The sequence below is a fragment of the Heterodontus francisci genome, chromosome 4 (assembly GCF_036365525.1).
Source record: "Heterodontus francisci isolate sHetFra1 chromosome 4, sHetFra1.hap1, whole genome shotgun sequence".
Taxonomy (NCBI): domain Eukaryota; kingdom Metazoa; phylum Chordata; class Chondrichthyes; order Heterodontiformes; family Heterodontidae; genus Heterodontus; species Heterodontus francisci.
Window position 1 is genome coordinate 93,070,281 of NC_090374.1, and position 20,902 is coordinate 93,091,182.

Here is a 20,902-nt window from a genome sequence, read left to right on the forward strand (position 1 = left end):
GGGCAGTATATACCCATTCTTGTACACCGGGTGCACCTGGAGTGCGACCTAGTTTTGGGAACGGTGAGCATAGGGATTGTCCCTCGTTTGCCTGTGGACAGGGTTGACCTACTCCTAGGTAATGATCTGGCAGGGATGAAGGTGGTAACCCACCCAGTAATGAAAGAAAGACCGCAGGAGATCAGAGAGACAAAGCAGTGGCAGGAGACGGTCCCCTACAGTTTCCCTGAATGTGTAATGAATCAGGCCATGATTAAACCAGCTCCCCCGGAGGAGACTGAATTGGCACTGCAGGCAAATGACCAGGTCTGTCTGTCTGAGACTTTCTTTGGAAAATTAGGAGACCCAGGGAATGAATTAAATGGATTTTCCTCGGTGAGGCTCAGCCAGCTGACCCAGTATTGCAAGAGTTAGCACAGGCCGCCTTGTCAGAAAGTGAAACAGAGGGAGTCCCTGATTGCTACTGTTTAAAGAATGAGGTACTGATGAGGAAATGGAGATCACCTCACAGACCTGAGAGCAAGGAGTGGACAGTAGCTCAGCAGTGAGTGCCGCAAAGGTACCAGAGAGAAATATTAAGAAGGGCCCACGAGACTACAGTGGCTGTACATGCCGGTATACGAAAGACCAAAGCCCGCATAAGGCAGTGGTTTGACTGGCCAAAACTCCACAAAGATGTGGTGGAGCACTGCAGGAGTTGCCACATTTTGTTTTATTTTGAGATACTGCACTGAAACAGGCCCTTCGGCCCACCGAGTCTATGCTGACCAAGAACCACCCATTCATACTAACCCTACAGTAATCCATATTCCCTACCACTTACCTACACTAGGAGCAATTTACAATGGCCAATTTACCTATCACCTGCAAGTCTTTGGCGGTGGGAGGAAACTGGAGCACCCGGCAAAAACCCACACGGTCACAGGGAGAACTTGCAAACTCCACACAGACAGTACCCAGAATTGAACCCGGGTCCCTGGAGCTGTGAGGCTGCGGTGCTAACCACAGCGCCACTGTGCCGCATGTGCCAGGTTGAGGGGAAACCCCAACCCACAGTAAACCTGCACCCCTATGCCCTGTACCAGTGTTAGGAATACCCTCCAGCAGAGGGCTGGTGGACTGTAAGGGACGCCCGCCGAGAACAAAGAGGGCAGGCAGCCACAAGGCTAGCGAAATGTTAGACAGGGAAGGGGGAAAAGTGACCAAGAGGGCATGTTAAAAGAAGTCCAGGACGAATCCCGGATGAAAACCCCGACTGTCCGAAAAATGTGAAAGGTTAGACCCATCCTCCTATGTAAATGCAGACACTAGAAGCACAACACCAAAGTTGCTAACAGCATTTACAGGAACCTCCAGAAACAAAGAAAGAGCTCTAAGGGGCCCAGAAACCATGACGGTGATGCCATGCCTAGTCGAAGTACCACAGAGGACTGCAGTAGAGTCTGCACAAATACCTGTAGGCAGGTTTATCCCAGAGGACAAAGGAGAGATTAGCAAAGATTCCTCTCCAACATTCAGCAAAAAAGCAAACTACCCATCCCCTGAAGTCAAAAGCCTTTGCATGACTCAGCAAAGTACTGAAAGAGAGTTCAGGATAGACCCGCCCCCTACTGACTCTCCTGAAAAAAAAAATTCCAACTTGGCTAATTAAACCTAACCACCTCAAAGACCCTAGACAGCCATGGAAATGGGCAACTGAAGAAAAACTTCCCCAAAAAACCACATGTTTATTGGGATGCCAGAAGGGGCAATTTTAATAAGTTTTAGGATTTATAAATGAATGAGAGAAATGCATGTTTTTTTCTGTATCTTATATTTTCTCTCGACCCTTTTAATGAAATGTGACTTTTCTCAAATTGCATTTCATTCCACTGGGTGTGGAGGTGTCATGCTAGGCTCCCACCTACCAAGAATGAGGTACATTAATTTTGTCACAAACATTGATATTAAACTGTTACTGGAGTGAAAAAAGGAGTTATTAAACAGATGGCTGGAAAATACATTTGCATATTAACAGACAGTGATTGGAAGGACAAAGGATCATACCCTGACACATTCAACCCACAATGGACCTTGATCACCAGGTATTGTGTGTAAGAGAAGCATTGCAGAGACTGCTTAGGTGATACAATCCAAGATGTGGTCAGACCAGTTCGTCACATGACTAAACTGCTTGGCAACCTGGGCTTTTTTTTGAATTGGACAAACAGTTTGAACTGAGAGTGTCTATTTCCTTCAGGACTGAAAAGATCTCTCCTGTCTGCTCCCATCTCTTTCTCACAACCTCTGAATCCACATATGAACCCCAAGAGAGAAAGGTCTCCCACAGTGAACCAGGTTTAAGAAGAATACTGGGCCTCAACGAATAGCAAGATCTTTATCAAGGACTCTACAGTGAGCTTGAAGAATCGTAACAAAAACTCTTCAGATATTGCCTCAAACTTTTCCACTTTATTTTTCTTCTGCTCTTTTCTGTCTCTATTTGCATGTGTGTATCGAATGTGCATCGTGGATCCATAGGCGTCAACCAAATTAGAGTTTAGGTTTAAGTTTAATAAATTTCAACTTTTCTTCTTTAAACCTAAGAAAGCCTGTTTGTGCTGGTACCTTATAATTGGAAAGCAGTGAACAAGGATTCACCAAGGGTAGCTCAAAACACGGTGTGTTTAAAATTGAACCCTGTTACAGTAAGACCAGGTGAAGGTTGAGAGGAAGCCCGAGACAACTTTCTCACCTGGTCGTAACACCGGTACATGGTTAAAAAAAAACAATTAAAATGGGATTCATGGTCTGAAATTGTTGAACTCAATGCTGATTCCAGAAGGCTGTAAAGTGCCTAATTGGAAGATGAGGGCATATGGAGTCAGGGAAAAAATAGCTGAATGGATAACAAATTGGAGCTAAAATATAGAAAGCAGAGAGTATCAGTAAAGCGAAGTCATTCAGATTGGAGGAAATTAGAAAGTGGTCGTCCAGAAGGATCAGTGCTTGGGCCAGTGTTGTAATGTAGGAAATGTGAGCAGTATGAATTGGAATACAGTTACTGGAGATAACAAATTGATCAGTGAGGACACAGAATTACATAAACTATAGAGAGGAGATGGTGCTGAGTTTTAACGTGAAACCATACTTTTAATTAAAAATTACTTATAAATGCTGTACTTTAAATCCAAATATCTTTTCAGATTCGTGTTTGGGCAGATAAAGAAGCCACATCGAATGGTGAAGCTGAATATGCATTAAATGTAACAGGCCCAATACTTGCATACTTTGAAAAGTATTATAATGTGAGTTACCCACTCCCCAAATTAGGTAAGTCATTTATTTGTATACTCTTATCCTTATGGTCTGAATAAGGCAGCAAAAATTAAAGTTCGTTCGTCCGTTCATCCATTGATTCATTCTAGCTATCTAACTATCTATCTATAAACCAGTATTTGAAAAATTGCATTTTAGACTCACAATTACTTCAGTTTTCCAGGATTTTGTGTAAAGTGTAATGTCTGAGCCATTTTATCACCCGAATCTAATTCAAATTAGTCAACTCTGACTCCGACTCAAAGCTGTAGAGGTTAACATGAAGGTCATGGGTTGGAGCAAATTTCAGGAGACAGCTTTAGCAGATGACTGTAGGACTGTGCATAATTTGCTTGATTCTCTGTTAAATTCGCAGCGGGGTCCAAATTATTTCGGCAGGCCCCATTTTTTTGTTATTGATGAGTCACCCGCTAACCTGAATTGAAGGGTTAAAATGGCAGAAAGTAGCACCCAACCATTATTTTCATCCATTCACTTCGGGAGGCCGGGTTAAAATTGGTGCTCTTGAGTTCAAATCCTACCATTGCAAATTGGGAAATGGAATTCAATAAATCTGGTAATTTGTGGGCTAGTACTAGAAAATGACAATGAAAGTGACTGGATAGTCGTAAACACCCAATTGGTTCACTAATGTCCTTCAGAGAAGGGAGCTGTCACTTCTACAATGTGATTCTATACCCATGGTATGCGATAGGGGATAATTTTGACTTTGGCAATAGTGTAAAATGGAAATTAATGAGCCAGCTGCCCATTTTAAATTTCTCCTAATTTTCACTGCCATTGAAGCAAATAGTTTCTTTCCCCTCAAATCTTAAACACCCCAATAAGAGTATCCTTTAATCTTCTATACTCATTGTTTGTTGCTTTTTGAAGATAATGACCTTGAAATTGGTTCGCTGGTACAAACTGGGCACAGGGAACATTCCACGCAGTAGACTGGCTATGCCCGAGGCACAACTAATATTGGAGGAAAGCGATTAGGACAGGGGAGAGTGATTAGGAGGGAGGAAGCCAAGCAGGAGCTGGTAAAAGGAATGGGCCAATAGGGACCATAAAGGGGATTCACGCATGGAGGCAGAAGGCATAGCTGAGGTATTAAATGAATATTTTGCATCTGTCTTTACCAAGGAAGAAGATGCAACTGAGGCAATGGTGAAAAAGGAGGTAATTCAGACACTAGAAGGGTATAAAATTGATAAAGAGGATGTATTAGATAAGCTGTCTGTGCTTAAAGTTGATAAAGCACCAGGACTGGATGAGATTGAATGAGGGTTGATGAGGGCAATGCAGTTGATGTGGTGTACATGGACTTTCAAAAGGTGCTTGTTACAGTGCCACACAACAGACCTGTGAGGAAAGTTACAGCTCATGAAATAGAAGGGACAGTAGCAACATGGATACGAAATTGACTGAGTGACAGGAAACAAAGAGTAGTGGTTAATGGATGTTTTTCGGGATGGAGGAAGGTTTGTAGTGAAGTTCCCCAGAGGTTAGTGTTGGGACCCTTGTTTTTCCTGATATATATTAATGACCTAGACCTTGGTGTACAGGGCATAATTTCAAAGTTTGCCGATGATATGAAACATGGAAGGATTATGAACTGCGAGTAGGATAGTGTAGAACTCGAAAAGGACATAGACAAGTTAGTGGAATGGGTGATAGGTGGAAGATGAAGTTCAATACAGAGAAATGTGAAGTGATTCATTTTGGTAGGGGGAACATGGAGAGAAAATATAAAATAAAGGGTACAATTCTAAAGGTGGTGCAGGAGGTGGGGAACCTGGGTGTATATGTGCATAAGTCATTGAAGGTGGCAGGACAGGTTGAGAGAGTGGTTAATAAAGCATATAGTATCCTGGGCTTTATTAATAGGGGCATAGAGTACAAGAGCAAGAAAGTTATGTTGAACTTGTATGAGACACTAGTTCGGCCTCAGCTGGAGTATTGCGCCCAGTTCTGGGCACCGCACTTTAGGAAAGATGTGAGGGCATTGAAGAGAGTACAGAAAAGATTCACGAGAATGGTTCCAGGGGTGAAGAATTTCAGTTATGAAGATAGATTGGAGAAGCTAGGTCTGTTTTCCTTGAAGAAGAAAAGGCTGAGCGCTAATTTGATAGAGCTATTCAAAATCATGAAGGCTCTGGACAGAGTAGATAGAGAGAAACATTCCCACTTGTGAAAGGATCGAGAATGAGGGGGCATAGATTTAAAGTAGTTGCTAAGAGAAGCAAAAGTGACGTGAGGAAAAACTTTTTCACGCAGCGACTGGTTAAGGTCTGGAATGTGCTGCCTGAGAGTGTGGTGGAGGCAGGTTCAATTGAAGCATTCAAAAGGAATTAGACTGTTATACGAGAAGAAAGAATGTGCAGGGATAGGGGAAAAGGTGGGAGAATGGCATTAAGTCATTGGCTTTTTCGGAGAGCCAGTGCGGACACGATGGGCCAAATGGCCTCCTTCTGCACTGTAACAATTCTGTGATTCTGTAACTGTCTTTGGAACTGTAGTGGGGTTGAGAGGAGCACTCCTCCTCCCGTTCCACATTCAAATAAGTTTTTTTTTAACAAAGGCACCTTTTTAGTGGCAGCCTGCACTGGATAGGCCACATGCAGACCACGTTTTCCTGAACACAGCACACCCAGCACTGACTGAGCTCAGGACAGACCAAGTTTGTAAAGGGGACCTCAAACAGATTTTGGGCTCCTCATTTGCATATGCAAAGGGCCTAATGCCTGTTTCAGATGTGAGCCCTCGAATTTTCTTTTTATACCTTTAGCAAAATGACAGAATGTGCACCACATGCCTCCTGCTAATTGATGCCAATTTTACGCCTGTAATGTGGGTGTGACATCAACCAGCTGCTAGGCTACTGTGCACTGTAACTTATTACATGACATTGTATTGCAACTGACTCATTGTGTTCTTATCCTTTTAGATATAATAGCATTGCCTTACTATGCAGCAGGTGCAATGGAAAACTGGGGTCTGCTGATGTTCAGAAAGAATTCACTGTTATATCAACCGAAGAAGAAATTCAGTCCTGATAGATTAAGCATATCTACAATAATTTCACATGAGCTGGCACATCAGGCACGTTTGCGCAATGTTTTCACAAATTACTTGCTGTAATAATTTCTGTTGGGAGTTAGGGGGGTTGCTGAAAACTGTTCAGGGCACACAGCTACATTCTATGTCGTGTGATGGTGAGTGTTTTAAATTGTTTTGTGAGTCTTGTCATTACATTTACTGAACATGGGACTGAAGAAACTGTCTCACATGCAGAAGTTGACACGATACTCTTATACAGAACCCTGGAAGAGTGAAGTAATTGTGATGCTAAAAGCTTGTGTTGATAAATTTTATTATTTGTGTTGTGCTTTATGATGTTATCACTAAACTGGATCCTGACTTTTCTGCTGTCTTATGGGGCATTCACCAGCCACCAACGGCAGGTTGTCATAGAGCCTTATTTGATTGGTAGGGATGGAGTAGCAGGATGGTACAGCAGCCTGTTGACTGACAGCGCATAGCCTGCATGAACACCATTGACCATCTCATTGATGTTTCCTGTCCCACCATTCACCGTGCAGCCTCAAGACCACCGGATCGATGAGCAAATGAGAAACCTTTGCAAATGTGATTTCAGTGAGGAAGGCATATCTAAGTACTGAGATGATTTTGACGCCCTTCTCTTTGAAATATGCTTGCTCCATTCATAGGTTTGTCTTCATCTTCCTGTGTTGTCCGTAAACAAGCCTTCATCTATAATGCCTAGGATGTTCCAGGAACTGCACATGTATCACACAACTGCTTCTTGGTGAAAAATGCTTTCTAACTTTTGAACTAATGCTCTCTGCAGCACATGCCCATCTGTCTATATTGTTGCAGGCCTTTAAATCCTGCTGTAGCCCACAATACATAAGGTCCCATGTACAAATGTTTTCCATGCCAGGAGCTCCCCAGGATGATATTGATGATTTTGATCTAGGAAGTCTGCAGGAGGGCAGTGCATTACTGGTTGGACTTAAATCTGATTGAAAAATGTAGGCTTACATATCAAAATTACTTATTATAGTTCAACATCAGCAATAATTTAAATTTGCCTTCTATGAAGTTTTCTCTAAAAGGTCTAAACAAATGGACAATACCCTATCGGCATCTGGTGCAGTAATAGGTATACATATGATTGCATGTCTTGGTAAGGAACTGCGTTGCATCCCACAGTTTAAGAGTGCTGAATTCAGATGCCTTTAATTGGGAAATGTATGCACCCTATTAAAAATCCAAATCATCTAAAAGGTCTGGGATTACCTTTCTAATTCCTCTGGAAACTAAACCGTAACAGGGAAACAGCCAACCAAATCGTCCTTTGCTTCTGTCCAGGGGCATCACAGAGTCATTACTGCACAGACTGGTTTCTTTGGCATAACATTATTTTGACTCCATAAATGACAAGCACGGGTAGTAGGTTTTTGGGCTGTGGCGTAGAGTTTTTTTTAATGTCCAACAATGCAATTTGATGGTAATTTGGGCTGGACAGCATTTTTCTTGAAAATACTTTTTTTTTAAATTCTGCCTTTGCTTATATGGTGTAAGTTGGGAAACCTGCACTGGTAATTGTGTTCTTATGGATTTTCAAATTGGGAGCCAGATTTGAGAGTACGAAAATCACTGAGTTCCACAGAAATCAATTGCACTAAAAATCAACCATTAATACAACAATTCTAACCATAATAAAAGCACCATATAAAAGCAAACCAAGCACTAAGGTTTATTTCTAGAGGGATAGAATTGAAAAGTATAGAAGTTATGCTAAACTTGTATCAAACCTTGGTTAGACCACACCTGGAGTACTGCGTTCAATTCTGGTTGGCTTATTATATAAACAAAAAGATATAGGACTCATTTTTATATTGGCGACAGGGGTCCTGGCGATTGGCTGGAAGGCGGGTTGGGGGGGCAACCCCGCCTTGGCCATCCATCGGACCCCTGGCCAAATTCAACAGCGGGCAGGCAATTAACTGCCCGCCATCTGTTTAAGGGACAGAATCGTTGTGTGTGGAATCAGAGGAGGTAGGGGAAGCGTTAAATGAATATTTTGCATCAGTATTTACAGTAGAGAAAGAAAATGTTGTCGAGGAGAATACTGAGATTCAGGCTACTAGGCTAGATGGGATTGAGGTTCACAAGGAGGAGGTGTTAGCAATTTTGGAAAGTGTGAAAATAGATAAGTCCCCTGGGCCAGATGGGATTTATCCTAGGATTCTCTGGGAAGCCAGGGAGGAGATTGCAGAGCCTTTGTCCTTGATCTTTATGTCGTCATTGTCGACGGGGATAGTGCCGGAAGACTGGAGGATAGCAAATGTTGTCCCCTTGTTCAAGAAGGGGAGTAGAGACAGCCCTGGTAATTATAGACCTGTGAGCCTTACTTTGGTTGTGGGTAAAATGTTGGAAAAGGTTATAAGAGACAGGATTTATAATCATCTTGAAAAGAATAAGTTCATTAACGATAGTCAGCACGGTTTTGTGACGGGTAGGTCGTGCCTCACAAACCTTATTGAGGTTTTCGAGAAGGTAGTTTCTTTACTCAGAGTAGTAGGGGCGTGGAACGCCCTGCCTGCAACAGTAGTTGACTCGCCAACTTTAAGGGCATTTAAGTGGTCATTGGATAGACATATGGATGAAAATGGAATAGTGTAGGTCAGATGGTTTCACAGGTCGGCGCAACATCGAGGGCCGAAGGGCCTGTACTGCGCTGTAATGTTCTAATCCTGCCCCAAGAGCCACTGGCTGCTCAGCAGTGCTGACAAGATTGATGGCCACTGCCGGTACTGCAGGAGGCAGTGCAGCAAAGTTGGAGGAGGTTCCAGGACCAAGGTAAGTAGAGTCGGGGTCTCCGGATCAAGCAAGCAGGCCCTGGCGAGCGAGTCAGGGGGCAGGTGGTGGGATGTTACCATGGGTGGAGGGGGTTGAGGCCTTCGCCACAGGGCGGGGGCCTTTATGGGCTATGGATTGCCTCCAGAGGAGGGATGCCTCCCCCAACCACCACCACCGCCGCCCCCCCCCCCCCCCACCCCCACCGCTGCCCGCCGAGCTCACTAGGCGGCCACCAGGTTTCACCTGGCAGTGTCTCAATGCAGCATGGAGCCCTACAATGTTGGCTAACTGGACCACTTAAGTGGCTTAATTGGCCTCCCAGCAGATTTCTCATCCGCCATGGTGCCCACTGCAGACAAAGTGGCATGGGGGCAGGACAATGTGGGGCAGGCTTCCCAACTCCACTCCACACCTTTTTGTGTGCCTCCCCCCCATCTCTAAGGGACTGATAAAATCCAGCCCATAGAGGCTTTGGAGAAAATTCAAAAATGATTTACAGGGATTATGCCAGAAATCTGCGTTATACCTATCAGAAGAGAATGAACAAGCTGTCTCTCTTTTCTGTTGAAAAGACAAGGCTAATAGATGAACTAATAGCGGTCTTTAAAATTATGAAATGTTTTGATTGAGTAGACACAGACAGAATGTTTCCACTTGTGGGGAAGAGCAAAACTAGAGATCATCAATAAAATATAGCCACCAGGAAATCAACTGGGAAATTCAGAAAAAGCTTCTCTACCCAGAGAGTGGTGAGGATATGAAACTCACTAGAACCAGGAGTGGTTGAGGGGAATAGCATAGATGGATGCATTTTGGGGGGGCTAGATAAGCATATGAGGGAGGAGGGAATAGAGGATTATGCTGCTAGAGTTGAGTGAGGAAAGACAGGAGGAGGTTCAGGTGGAGCATAAACTGGTTGGGCCAAAAGAAATGAAAGCCCATGGGATCCAGGGAAATGTAGCAAGGTGGATATAAAATTGGCTCAGTGGCAGGAAACAAAGAGTAATTGTTGACTGGTGTTTTTGCAACTGGAAGGCTGTTTCCAGTGGCGTTCCACATGGCTCAGTAGTAGGTCCCCTGCTTTTTGAGGTATATATTAACGATTTGGACGTAAATGTAGGGGGCATGATCAAGAGTTTGCAGATAACACAAAGATTAGCCATGTGGTAGATAACGAGGAGGATAGCTGTAGGCTGCAGGAAAATATTGATGGTCTGGTCAGATGGGCAGAAAGGTGGCAAATGGAATTCAAGCTGGAGAAGTGTGAGGTGATGCATTTGGGGAGGTCAAACCAGGCAAAGGAATACACGATTAATGGAAGAATACTGAGAAGTGTAGAGGAAGCGAGGGACCTTGGACTGAATGTCCACAGATCCCTGAAGGTAACAGGACAGGTCGATAAGGTGGTTAAGAAGGCATGTGGAATTCTTTCCTTTATTAGCCGAGGTATAGAATACTAGAGCAGAGAGGTTATTCTGGAACTGTATAACTCATTAGTTAGACCACAACTTAAGTATTGTGTGCAATTCTGGTTACCTCATTACAGAAAGGATGTAATTGCACTAGAGAGGGTACAGAGGAGATTTAAGAGGATGTTGCCGGGACTGGAAAAATGCAGTTATGAGGAAAGATTAGATAAGCTAGGATTGTTCTCCGTGGAACAGAGAAGGCTAAGAAGATATTTGATTGAAATGTGCAAAATTATGAGGGGCCTGGATGGAGTGGATGTGAAGGGCCTATTCACCTTAGCAGAGAGGTCAGTGACTAGGGGGCATAGATTTAAAGTGATTAATGGAAAGATTAGAAGGGAAATGAAGAAAGATTTTTTCACCCAGAGGGTGGTAGGGGTCTGGAACTCACTGCCTGAAAGGGTAGTAGAGGCAGAAACCCTCAACTCAGTTAAAAGGTGTCTGGATTTGCACCTGAAGTGCCCTAACCTGCAGGGATACCGACCAAATGCTGGAAGGTGGCCTTAGGTTGGGTGGCTCGTTTTTCAGCCAGCACAGACATGATGAGCCAAGTGGCCTCTTTCTGTGCTGTAAACTTTCTATGATTCTAAGATTCTATGACGCTATGAATGACCTGTTTCTATGCTGTAAAACTTATGTAATACTATGTCATTTTGGGACTGTCATTTTCACGCAGGAGTTTAGATGCAGATTTTTTATTAATGTGATGTGAGTTTCTTGAGTGTTGTTGGAGTTGCACCCATCCAGGCAAGTGGAGAGTAATCAATCACACTCCTGACTTGTGCTTTGAAGATGGTAAAAGGTTTGGGAGAGTCAGGGAGTTATGGGAAGTCAGAAAATCAGTTGACTCCCACTCTGACACCAGTAGGTGTTTTTGGTGTGGGGGATTGGGGAGGAGGTAATCTTGGAGGGAGGGACCTCAAATGTGCCAGCAGTGGGCCAGGTTTATTTTTTGACCCAGGAGCAGTACTCTTACATTTCCTGGCCCCACTAACATAAAGACTAAGAATTTCCTGAGCTTTTTTTCTGAGCAACCTCCAGCAGTCCCTTTAAGGACCACTGGTTAGGTATCTCATTTTTACCAGAAAATTGCATTTGGGGTCCTACAGCTGGCAGAGGACACAAATTTACATATTTAAGCAGCCTTTCACCTGTTTCAGGCATTTCAGTTGCATTTCCATTTACAGGCCTATCTGAAAGTTACTTCAGACAGGCCTTGGGCATCAACGGGGCAGTCAAGATGCCTCCCTGATTTTCAGTTTTTCATTTGTAAGCTCGCCTTTTTTTTGGATTGAGAAGGCAGTTGAAAATCATCCCCTGTATGCTTCTGTCCTTGTGTATGTCTGCATGTCTTACAAAGAATGAGAGAAAAAACAGGATTACAAACGTTATCCTTTTGTGTCTTATGACCTTCAGCAAGTGTACTAAGCTAAGAGAGATAGAGGCTGAGGGTAGAGAAGGAGAGAGCATTGTGTGTGATAGAAGGAAGCCACTGAAAGTGGCAACGCAGGTGGATAAGGTAGTCAAGAAGGCATACGGCATGCTTGCCTTCATCGGTCGGGGCATAGAGTATAAAAATTGGCTAGTCATGTTGCTGCTGTACAGAACCTTAGTTAGGCCACACTTAGAATATTGCGTGCAATTCTGGTTGCCACACTACCAGAAGGACGTGGAGGCTTTGGAGAGGGTACAGAGGAGGTTTACCAGGATGTTGCCTGGTCTGGAGGGCATTAGCTATGAGGAGAGGTTGGATAAACTCGGATTGTTTTCACTGGAACGACGGAGGTGGAGGGGCAACATGATAGAGGTTGATAAATTTATGAGCGGCATGGACAGAGTGGATAGTCAGAAACTTTTCCCCAGGGTGGAAGAGTCAGTTACTAGGGGACATAGGTTTAAGGTGAGAGTGGCAAAGTTTAGAGGGGATGTGCGAGGCAAGTTTTTTACACAGAGGGTGGTGAGTGCCTGGAACTTGCTGCCAGGGGAGGTGGTGGAAGCAGATACGATAGCGACGTTTAAGAGACATCTTGACAAATTCATGAATAGGAAGGGAATAGAGGGATATGGGCCCCGGAAGTGCAGAAGGTGTTAGTTTCGGCAGGCATCAATATCGGCGCAGGCTTGGAGGGCCGAATGGCCTGTTCCTGTGCTGTACTGTTCTTTGTTCTTTGTTCTTTTGTTCTTTGAATGTTGTTGTTCACGCAAATGCTTCAAGAAGTTGGAATTTAAAGGCAACTAGTTACCTTATTTGTGTTTTGTTGACAGAAAAGCTAATTGTTAATTGGAGCAAAACTAGTGAGAGACAGGCAGACAAACAAGAGTGTCTTTGCTCCATCTTATTTGATCCTAATGTAGACTGGGATAGTACTAGTGTAAAGGGCAGAGAGGCAAAGTGTTTATGAAGTGTGTTCAGGAGACTTTTCTTGATCAGTATGTTTCCAGCCCAATGAGGAAGGAGAGATTGCTGGATCTGGTTATGGAGAATGAGGTGGGTCAAGTGGATCAAGTGTCAGTAGGGGAATGTAATGAGAAGCTTTTTTTGTTGTCTGATGCAACATAAATGAGATGCATAGAATGCAGTTGCAGTCACATGACTGCATCCTGGTACTTGGCTCATTAGCATACTAAGATCTTAAAGGAACATCACTCTTAAAGGTAATTACACAACAGGGAACGTTTAGGGAACAGTGATCATAGTGTTTTAAGGTTTAGATTAACTATTGAATAGGCCAAGGAGCAATTTAGAGTAAAATTGAAATCAAAGATTGGTAGGCAAAACTGTAGTGAAATAATGGACTGCGTTTGAAGAATCGATGGTTTGGGTACAGCCGAGGTACATTCCTACAAGGAGGAAAGGTAAGGCAGGCAAAGCCAGAGCTCCTTTGATAATGAAAGAGATACAGAGTAAAATGAAGCAGAAAAAGGTGCATATGAGAGATGTCAGATTGATAATACAAGTGAGAACCAGGCTGAATATAGAAAGTTCAGAGGGAAAATGGAAAAGGAAATGAGAGGCAAAGAGAGAGTATGAGAAGAGACTGGCAGCTAACATAAAAGGGAATCCAAAAGTCTTCTATCGGCATATAAATAGTAAAAAAGGTGGTAAGAAGAGGGGTGGGTCTATTTAGGGACCAAAAAGAGGATCTACGCATTAAAGGAGAATCCATAGCTAAGGTACTAAATGTGTACTTTACGTCTGTCTTTGCGAAGTAAGAAGATGCTGCCCAAATCATATTGAAAGAGGAGGTAGTTGAGACACTGGATGAACCAAATATTGATAAAGCGGAGCTATTAGAAAGGCTGCTTATACTCAAAATTGATCAGTCACCAGGATCGGATGAGATGCATCCAAAGGATACTGAAGGAAGTAAGGGGAGGAACTTGCGGATGTACTGGCCATAATCTTTCAATCCTTCTTTGATACAGGGGTGGAGAATTGCAAATGTTACGCCCTTGTTCAAAAAAGATTGTAAGGATAAACCCAGCAACTATAGGTCAGTTGGTTTAACCTCAATATTGGGAAAGCTTTCGGAATGATAATCTGGGGCAAAATTAACAGTCACTTGGAAAAGTCTGGATTAATTAAAGAATGCCAGAATGGATTTGCTGAAGGCAAATCATGTTTAACTAACCTGATTGAGTTTTTTGATGACGTAACAGAGAGTGTTGATGAGGGTAATGCGTTTGGTGTGGTGTACATGGACTTCAAAAAGGCGTTTGATGAAGTGCCACACAAATGGTTTGCCAGCAAAGTTGAAACCCATGGAATAAAAGGGACAGTGGCAGCATGGATACGCAGTCGGCTGAGTGACAGGACAGTGTTGTGATGAATGGTTGGTTGTTCTTCAGACTGGAGGCAGTCTGTGTAGTGAGATTACCCAAGGATGCGTACTAGGCCCTTTGCTTTTCTTGATATATATTAATGGACTAGGGCACAATTTAAAAATTTGCAGATGACACAAGACTTGGAAGTATTGTAAACTGTGAGGAGGATAGTGATATAATTCAAGAGGACATAGTTAGGCAGTGGAATGGGCAGACACATGGCAGATGAAATTTAATGCAGAGCAGTGTGCAGTGATACATTTTGGTAGAAAGGACAAGGGGAGACAATAAAAAAAATAAAGGATGCAATTCTAAAGTGTTTGCAGAAACAGAGAGACTTAGGGTATATGTGCACAAATCATTGAAGGTGGCAGAGCAGGTTGAGAAAGTGGTTATAAAGGCATACAGGATCCTAGGCTTTATAAATATAGGCAGAAAGTTCAAAAGCAAGGATGTTATGATGAACCTTCATAAAACACTGGTTTGGCCTCAACTAGAGCATTGTGCCCAATTGTGGGCAACACACTTTAGGAAGGATGTGAAGGCTTTAGAAAAGGTGCAAGAAAGATTTACGAGAATGGTTGCAGGGATGAGGAACTTCAGTTACGTGGATAAATGGAAGTGGTACCAACTGCTCAAACTCACACTGAGGGTTTCTGAGTTTGAGAAGCTGCTGGATTCACTGATAGGCATATGGTGGCTGAGTGTTTCCTTGATCACAAGTTCCAGGAGGTGGTCACGTCACAGCCTGATAGAGTTCATAATAGCAAGTGGGCAGCCAGCAGAAGGGTAGGAAGAGGCAGGCAGTGCAGGAATCCTCTGGGAGTGTGATACTTGCAAACTGTTGTTCTGCACTGAGTACTGTTGAGAGCAATGACATGTCAAAGCAGTGCAGTCCTGAGCATGGCAATGTGAGGCAAAGGATTGCACAGAGGAGTACAATGAAGAGTAGGGGATTCGATAGTCAGAGGGACAGGCAGACAGTTCTGCTACCTTCAATGTGAGACCAGTAGGTATGTTGCCTCCCTAATGGAGGGTAAGAGACACAGTGAAGGTAAGGAACATTCTGTGGGAGAAATAGGAAGAGAAGTTCTGATCCATCTCGGAACCAACGATGTAGGGAGGAAGAAAGTTGAGGTCCTGCAGTCAGAGTTTGAGGAGCTAGGGAGGAAGTTAAAAAGCAGGACCTCAGAAGTAATTATCTCTGGATTACTCCCAATGCCACGCACTAGTAAGAGTAGAAATAGGAAGATATGACAGGTTAATGGGTGGATACAGACATGGTGCAGGAGGAAAGGCTTCAGATTCCTGGGACATTGGGTTCAGTTCTGTGGCAGGAGGGACCTGGTCAAGAGGGATGGGCTGCACCTGACAGAGCTGGACCAATCTCCTTGCAGGCAGGTTAACTAGTGCTGTCTGGGATTAAACTAATTTGGCAGATATAGCATTAAAAGTAGAAAGATGTGCACGGAGGACTTGGAGAAACAGAGTTAGAAATAATACAGAACTAGATGGGATAATAGAAAATACAAAGAGGTCTAGGTCAGGTTTGGCATGCATGTGTGTTGTTACGACCGGGTGAGAAAGGTGTCAAGGGGTCGTTCTCAGCCATCAACTGGTCTTACTGAACAGGGTTTAATTTTAAACACACCGTGTTTTGAGCTCCCCTTGGTGAATCCTTGTTCATCGCTTTCCAATTATAAGGCAAAGAAATGAGCACAAACAGTCTTTCTTAGGTTTAAAGAAGAAAAGTGAAATTTATTAAACTTAAACTTAAAACTCTAATTTGGTAAACACCTACGGACACACGCCCCGCCCCACGCTAGCATGCATATGCGATGCGCACATGCAAACAGGGACAGAAAAGAGAAGAAAAATAAAGTGGAAAGTTTTGATACAATATCTAAAGAGTTGTTACGGTTCTTCGAGCTCACTGTAGAGTCCTTGCTTGCAGGTAATTCTTGCTTTTTGATGGGGCCCAGTATTCTTCTTAAACCTTGTTCGCTGTAGGAGACTTTTCTCTCTTGGGGTTCATGTGTCTTCAATGGATTCCAAAACTGGTGAGAAAGAGATGGGAGCAGACAGGACAGGCTCTTTTCAATCCAGGAGCCAAGAGCTTTCTGTCTTCAAACACTGTTTCTCCAATTTAAAACTCTCAGTTCAAACTTGACAACAGCCAGTTAGTCACATGACTAAACTGGTCTGACCATGTCTGTTCTGTGTATTGGGAGCAGGGACTGGTTCTTTGTTCCAAACAGTGTCTGTTACTATGCAAAAAATGTCCTTCCAGCCCAGGGCCTGGCAATTCTTTGTATCAGGTGTTCTCTTCTTCCCAGCAACAATTTGAAGTTTAATGTCCATGCCTCATTCTTGGCAGATGGAGGCCTGCATGACAGTATAAATGCCTGAAGTGTGGATAATAAGGTTAGTGAGCTGCATGTGCAAATAGCCACGTGGGAATACGATGTAGTAGTGGTAACTGAGACCTAGCTCAAAAATGGGGAGGATTGGATGCTGAATATTCCTTGGCAGAAGGGTTTCAGGAAAGCTAGGGAAGGGAAAAATGAAGGAGTTGTAGCAGCTTTGATTAAGGAAAATATTATAGTGTTAGAGAGAATTGGAGATCAAAGACAGAATTTATTTGTTTGGAGTTGAGAAACAATAAAGGAGCTATTACATTATTTGGTGTATTTTGTAGGTCATCAAATAGTGAAAAGGAGATAGAGGAGAAGATTTGCAAAGAAATTACTGATGGGAGCCTTTAATTACCCTAATATTGAAAGGGGCAATGATTGTGTTAAGGCAGAGAAAGGGAGAAATTTTTGACAGAAAATATTTGAATATTCAACACATCAGACAGCAGCTGCGAAGAGAAAAACAGAGAGCTGGATTTTACCCTGATGGCCGGGGTCCCAGTGGTGGGCTGATAGGTGGGGGGCAACCCTGCCTTGGCCCAGTTTCAGATCCCAAGCCAAATTTCACAATGGGCAGCTAATTAACTGCCTGCCATCAGAGTCCCTGTCCCTTTAAGGACAGGTATCCTGCCCCCAAGAGTGGCCAGCTAATTAGCAACACCCTGGTCCTCAATCACTCTCAGCACCCCTCCCTCTCCTACAAAATCATTCCATGTAAGCTGCAATACCTGCCCTTTTACCTTCTCCCTTCTCACCCTCCAAGGCCCCAAACACTCCTTCCAAGCAAAACAGTGATTTACTTGTGCATCTTTCAATTTGGTATACTGTATTCACTGCTCACGATCTGGTCTCCTCTACAATGGGGAGAACAAATGCAGACTGTATAACCGCTTTGTGAAACTTCCATTCAGTCTGCAAGCATGACCCCGAGCTTCCAGTTTCCTGTCATTTCAATTCTCCACCTTGCTCCCACTCTGACCTTTCTGTCCTCAGCCTCCTGCAGTATTCCAATGAAGCTCAACACAAGCTCAAGAAACAGTTCCTTATCTTTCAACTGGGCACTTTACAGCCTTCTGGACTCAACATTGAGTTCAACAATTAGATCATAACCTCTGCACCCATTTTGTTTCATGTTTCTTCGCTGGTTTGGCTTTTTCTCTCGTTCATTCGGATGGCAGCTATCCTGCCATCCACACCTCCTCTAGAAAGATCTATTGTTTCTTTACTTGTCCCATTACCACTCCCTTTGGCCTTGCAACATGAAACCTCTCGTCATTTAATCTGTCCTACCCTCCACCCTATCACAAACCTTCCCTTGTGTTCTTCTACCCATCCTCCTCCCTTTCACTTGCTCAAAACCTGTTTTATTTCTAACTTTTCCCAGTTCTGATGAGACGTCACAGACCTGAAATGTTAGCTCTGTTTCTTTCCGTACAGATGCTGCCTAATGTACTGAGTATTTCCAGCCTTTTCTATTTTTATATCAGATTTCCAACATCCGCAGTATTTTGCTTATGTTTTGGAGGAATTTCTGAAGTGTGTTTAGAAGAATTTTCTTGATCGGTATGTTTCCTGCCCAACAAGGAAGGAGACATTGCTGGATTTAGTCCTGGGGGCCAAGTGGAAAATGCCACAGTTGGGGAGCATCTCAAGAATAGTGGTAGTAGTATCGTAGGCTTAAAGTTGTTATGGAGAAGGACAAGGAATAAAAATGCTTAACTGGAAGAGGGCTAATCTCAGAGAATTGAGGAATGGCCTTCCTTGTGTAAATTGGAGTCACAGGCTGGCAGGCAGAGATGTAATGGTTTGGGATCCAAGGGGATAATTGAGGGCCACTGAAGCTAAAGCTCCCTGAATGAAACGGTTGGATTGTAGGATAAAGCAGGAAAAGGTGGACCATAACAGACGTCAGCTTGATAAATACAAGGGATACTCAGGCTGAATATACAAAGTTCAGAGGAGAAATGAAAAAGGAAGCAAGGGGGCAAAGAGACAGTATGAGTATAGATTAGCAGCGAATATAAAGCAAGTTAACAGTAAAAGTGCTGTCAGCGGAGCGATGGGGCAATTAGGGACCAAAATGGAGAACTATTGGTGGAGGTAGAGGCATGACTGAAGTATTAAATGTATACTTTGCATCAGTGTTTACTAGGAAAGAGGACTTTTCCAAAGCTATGGTAAACAAGGAGGTTGCTGGGATACTAGATGAGATAGCAATAGATGAAGAGGCGGTACTAGAAACTCCCACTTCTGACCTTATGATGGAGGGGAGGTCATTGATGAAGCAGTTGAAGTTGGTTGGCCCTAAGACATTATCCTGAGGAACTTCTGCAGCGATGTCCTAGAGCTGAGATGATTGGCTTCCAAGAACCATAGCCATCTTTCTTGCACTAGGTATGACTCCAAGCAGTGGAGTTTTTTCCCCCGATTCCCATCGACTTCGATTTTGCTAGGGCTCCTTGATGCCACACTTGATCAAATGCTGCCTTGATGTCAAGGGCAGTTACTCTCACCTCACCTCTTGAATTCAGCTTTTTTTGTCCATATTTGTACGAAGGTTGTAATGAGTTCTGAAGCTGAGTAGCCTTGGCAAAACCCAGCCTGAGCATCAGTGATCAGGTTATTGCTAATTAAGTGCTGCTTGATAGCACTGTCAACAACACCTTCCATCACTTTGCTGATGATTGAGAGTAGACTGATGGGGCAGTAATTGGCTAGATTGGATTTTTCCTGTTTTTTGTGGACAGGACATACCTGGGCAATTTTCCACGTTGTCAGATAGATGTCAGTGTTGTAGTTGTACTGGAACAGCTTGGCTAGGGGCGTGGCTAGTTCTGGGAGCATAAGAATTTAGTACTACAGTCAGATGTTGTCAGTGCCCATAGCCTTTGCTGTATCCAGTGCATTCAGCCATTTCTTGATATCATGTGGAGTGAATCGAATTGACAGAAGACTGGCATCTGTGATACTGGGGAACTCAGGAGGAGGCGGAGATGGAACATGCACTCGGCACTTCTGGAAGATGGTTGCAAATGCTCAGCCTTGTCTTTTGCACTGATGTGCTGGGCTCCTCCATCATTGAGGACAGGGGTGTTTGTGGAGCCTCCTACTCCAATTAATTAATTTTCCATTACCTTTCACAACTGGATATGGCAGTACTACAGAACTTTGATCTGATCTGTTGATGTGGGATTGCTTTGCTCTGTCTATACCATGCTGTTTCTGCTGTTTAGCAGGCAAGTAGTCCTGTGTTGTAGCTTCACCAGGTTGGCACTGCATTTTTAGGTATGCCTGGTGCTGCTCCTGGCATGCCTTCTTGCACTCATTAAACCAGGCTGATCCCCTGGCTTGATGGTAATGGTAGAGTGAGGGATATGCCAGGCCATGAGATTATAGGTTTGTAGTTGAATACAATTCTGCTGCTGCTGATTTGCCACAACGCCTCATGGATGCCCAGTTTTGAGCTGCTAGATCTGTTCTGCACCTATCCCATTTAGCACAGTGATGGTGCCACACTACAAGATGGAGGGTATCATCAGTGCGATTACGGGACTTTGTCTCCACAAAGACTGTGTGGTGGTCAATACAGTCCTGCACAGATGAATCTGCGACAGGTAGATTGGTTACGGCGAGGTTAAGTAGGTTTCAATCCTCTTAGATGCAGAGATGGTGCCAAGGGGTTGGAGGATTACAAATGTTAAACCGTTGTTCAAACAAGGAGAAAAGGATAATCCTGGCACTTACAGGCCAGTCAGTTTACTCTCAGTGGTGGGGGAGTATTTAGAGACATTAATCTGGAAGAAAATTAATAGTTACTTGGACAAGCATTGAATAATAAAGTAGAGCCAGCATGGATTTTTGAGGGCAAGTTGTGATTGACTGACTTGATTTCATTTTTTGATGAGGTAACAGAGAAGGTGGATGAACACAGTACTGTTGATGTTGTGCAGATGGACTTCCTAAAGGGATTTGATAAAGTACCACATATTAAGTTTGTTATCA

The 20,902-nt window shown here is 43.5% G+C and overlaps 1 protein-coding gene across 1 annotated transcript in view; it reads left to right on the top strand.

Moving 5' to 3' along the window:
* The window catches only part of LOC137369147 (aminopeptidase Q-like), a 249,146-nt gene that overhangs the window by 97,453 nt on the left and 130,791 nt on the right, over positions 1–20,902 (top strand). The window contains exons 4-5 of the mRNA XM_068029875.1: positions 3,186–3,312; positions 6,251–6,405. Of these exons, the coding sequence (XP_067885976.1) occupies positions 3,186–3,312; positions 6,251–6,405 (282 nt within the window). The remainder of the gene's footprint in view (positions 1–3,185; positions 3,313–6,250; positions 6,406–20,902) is intronic.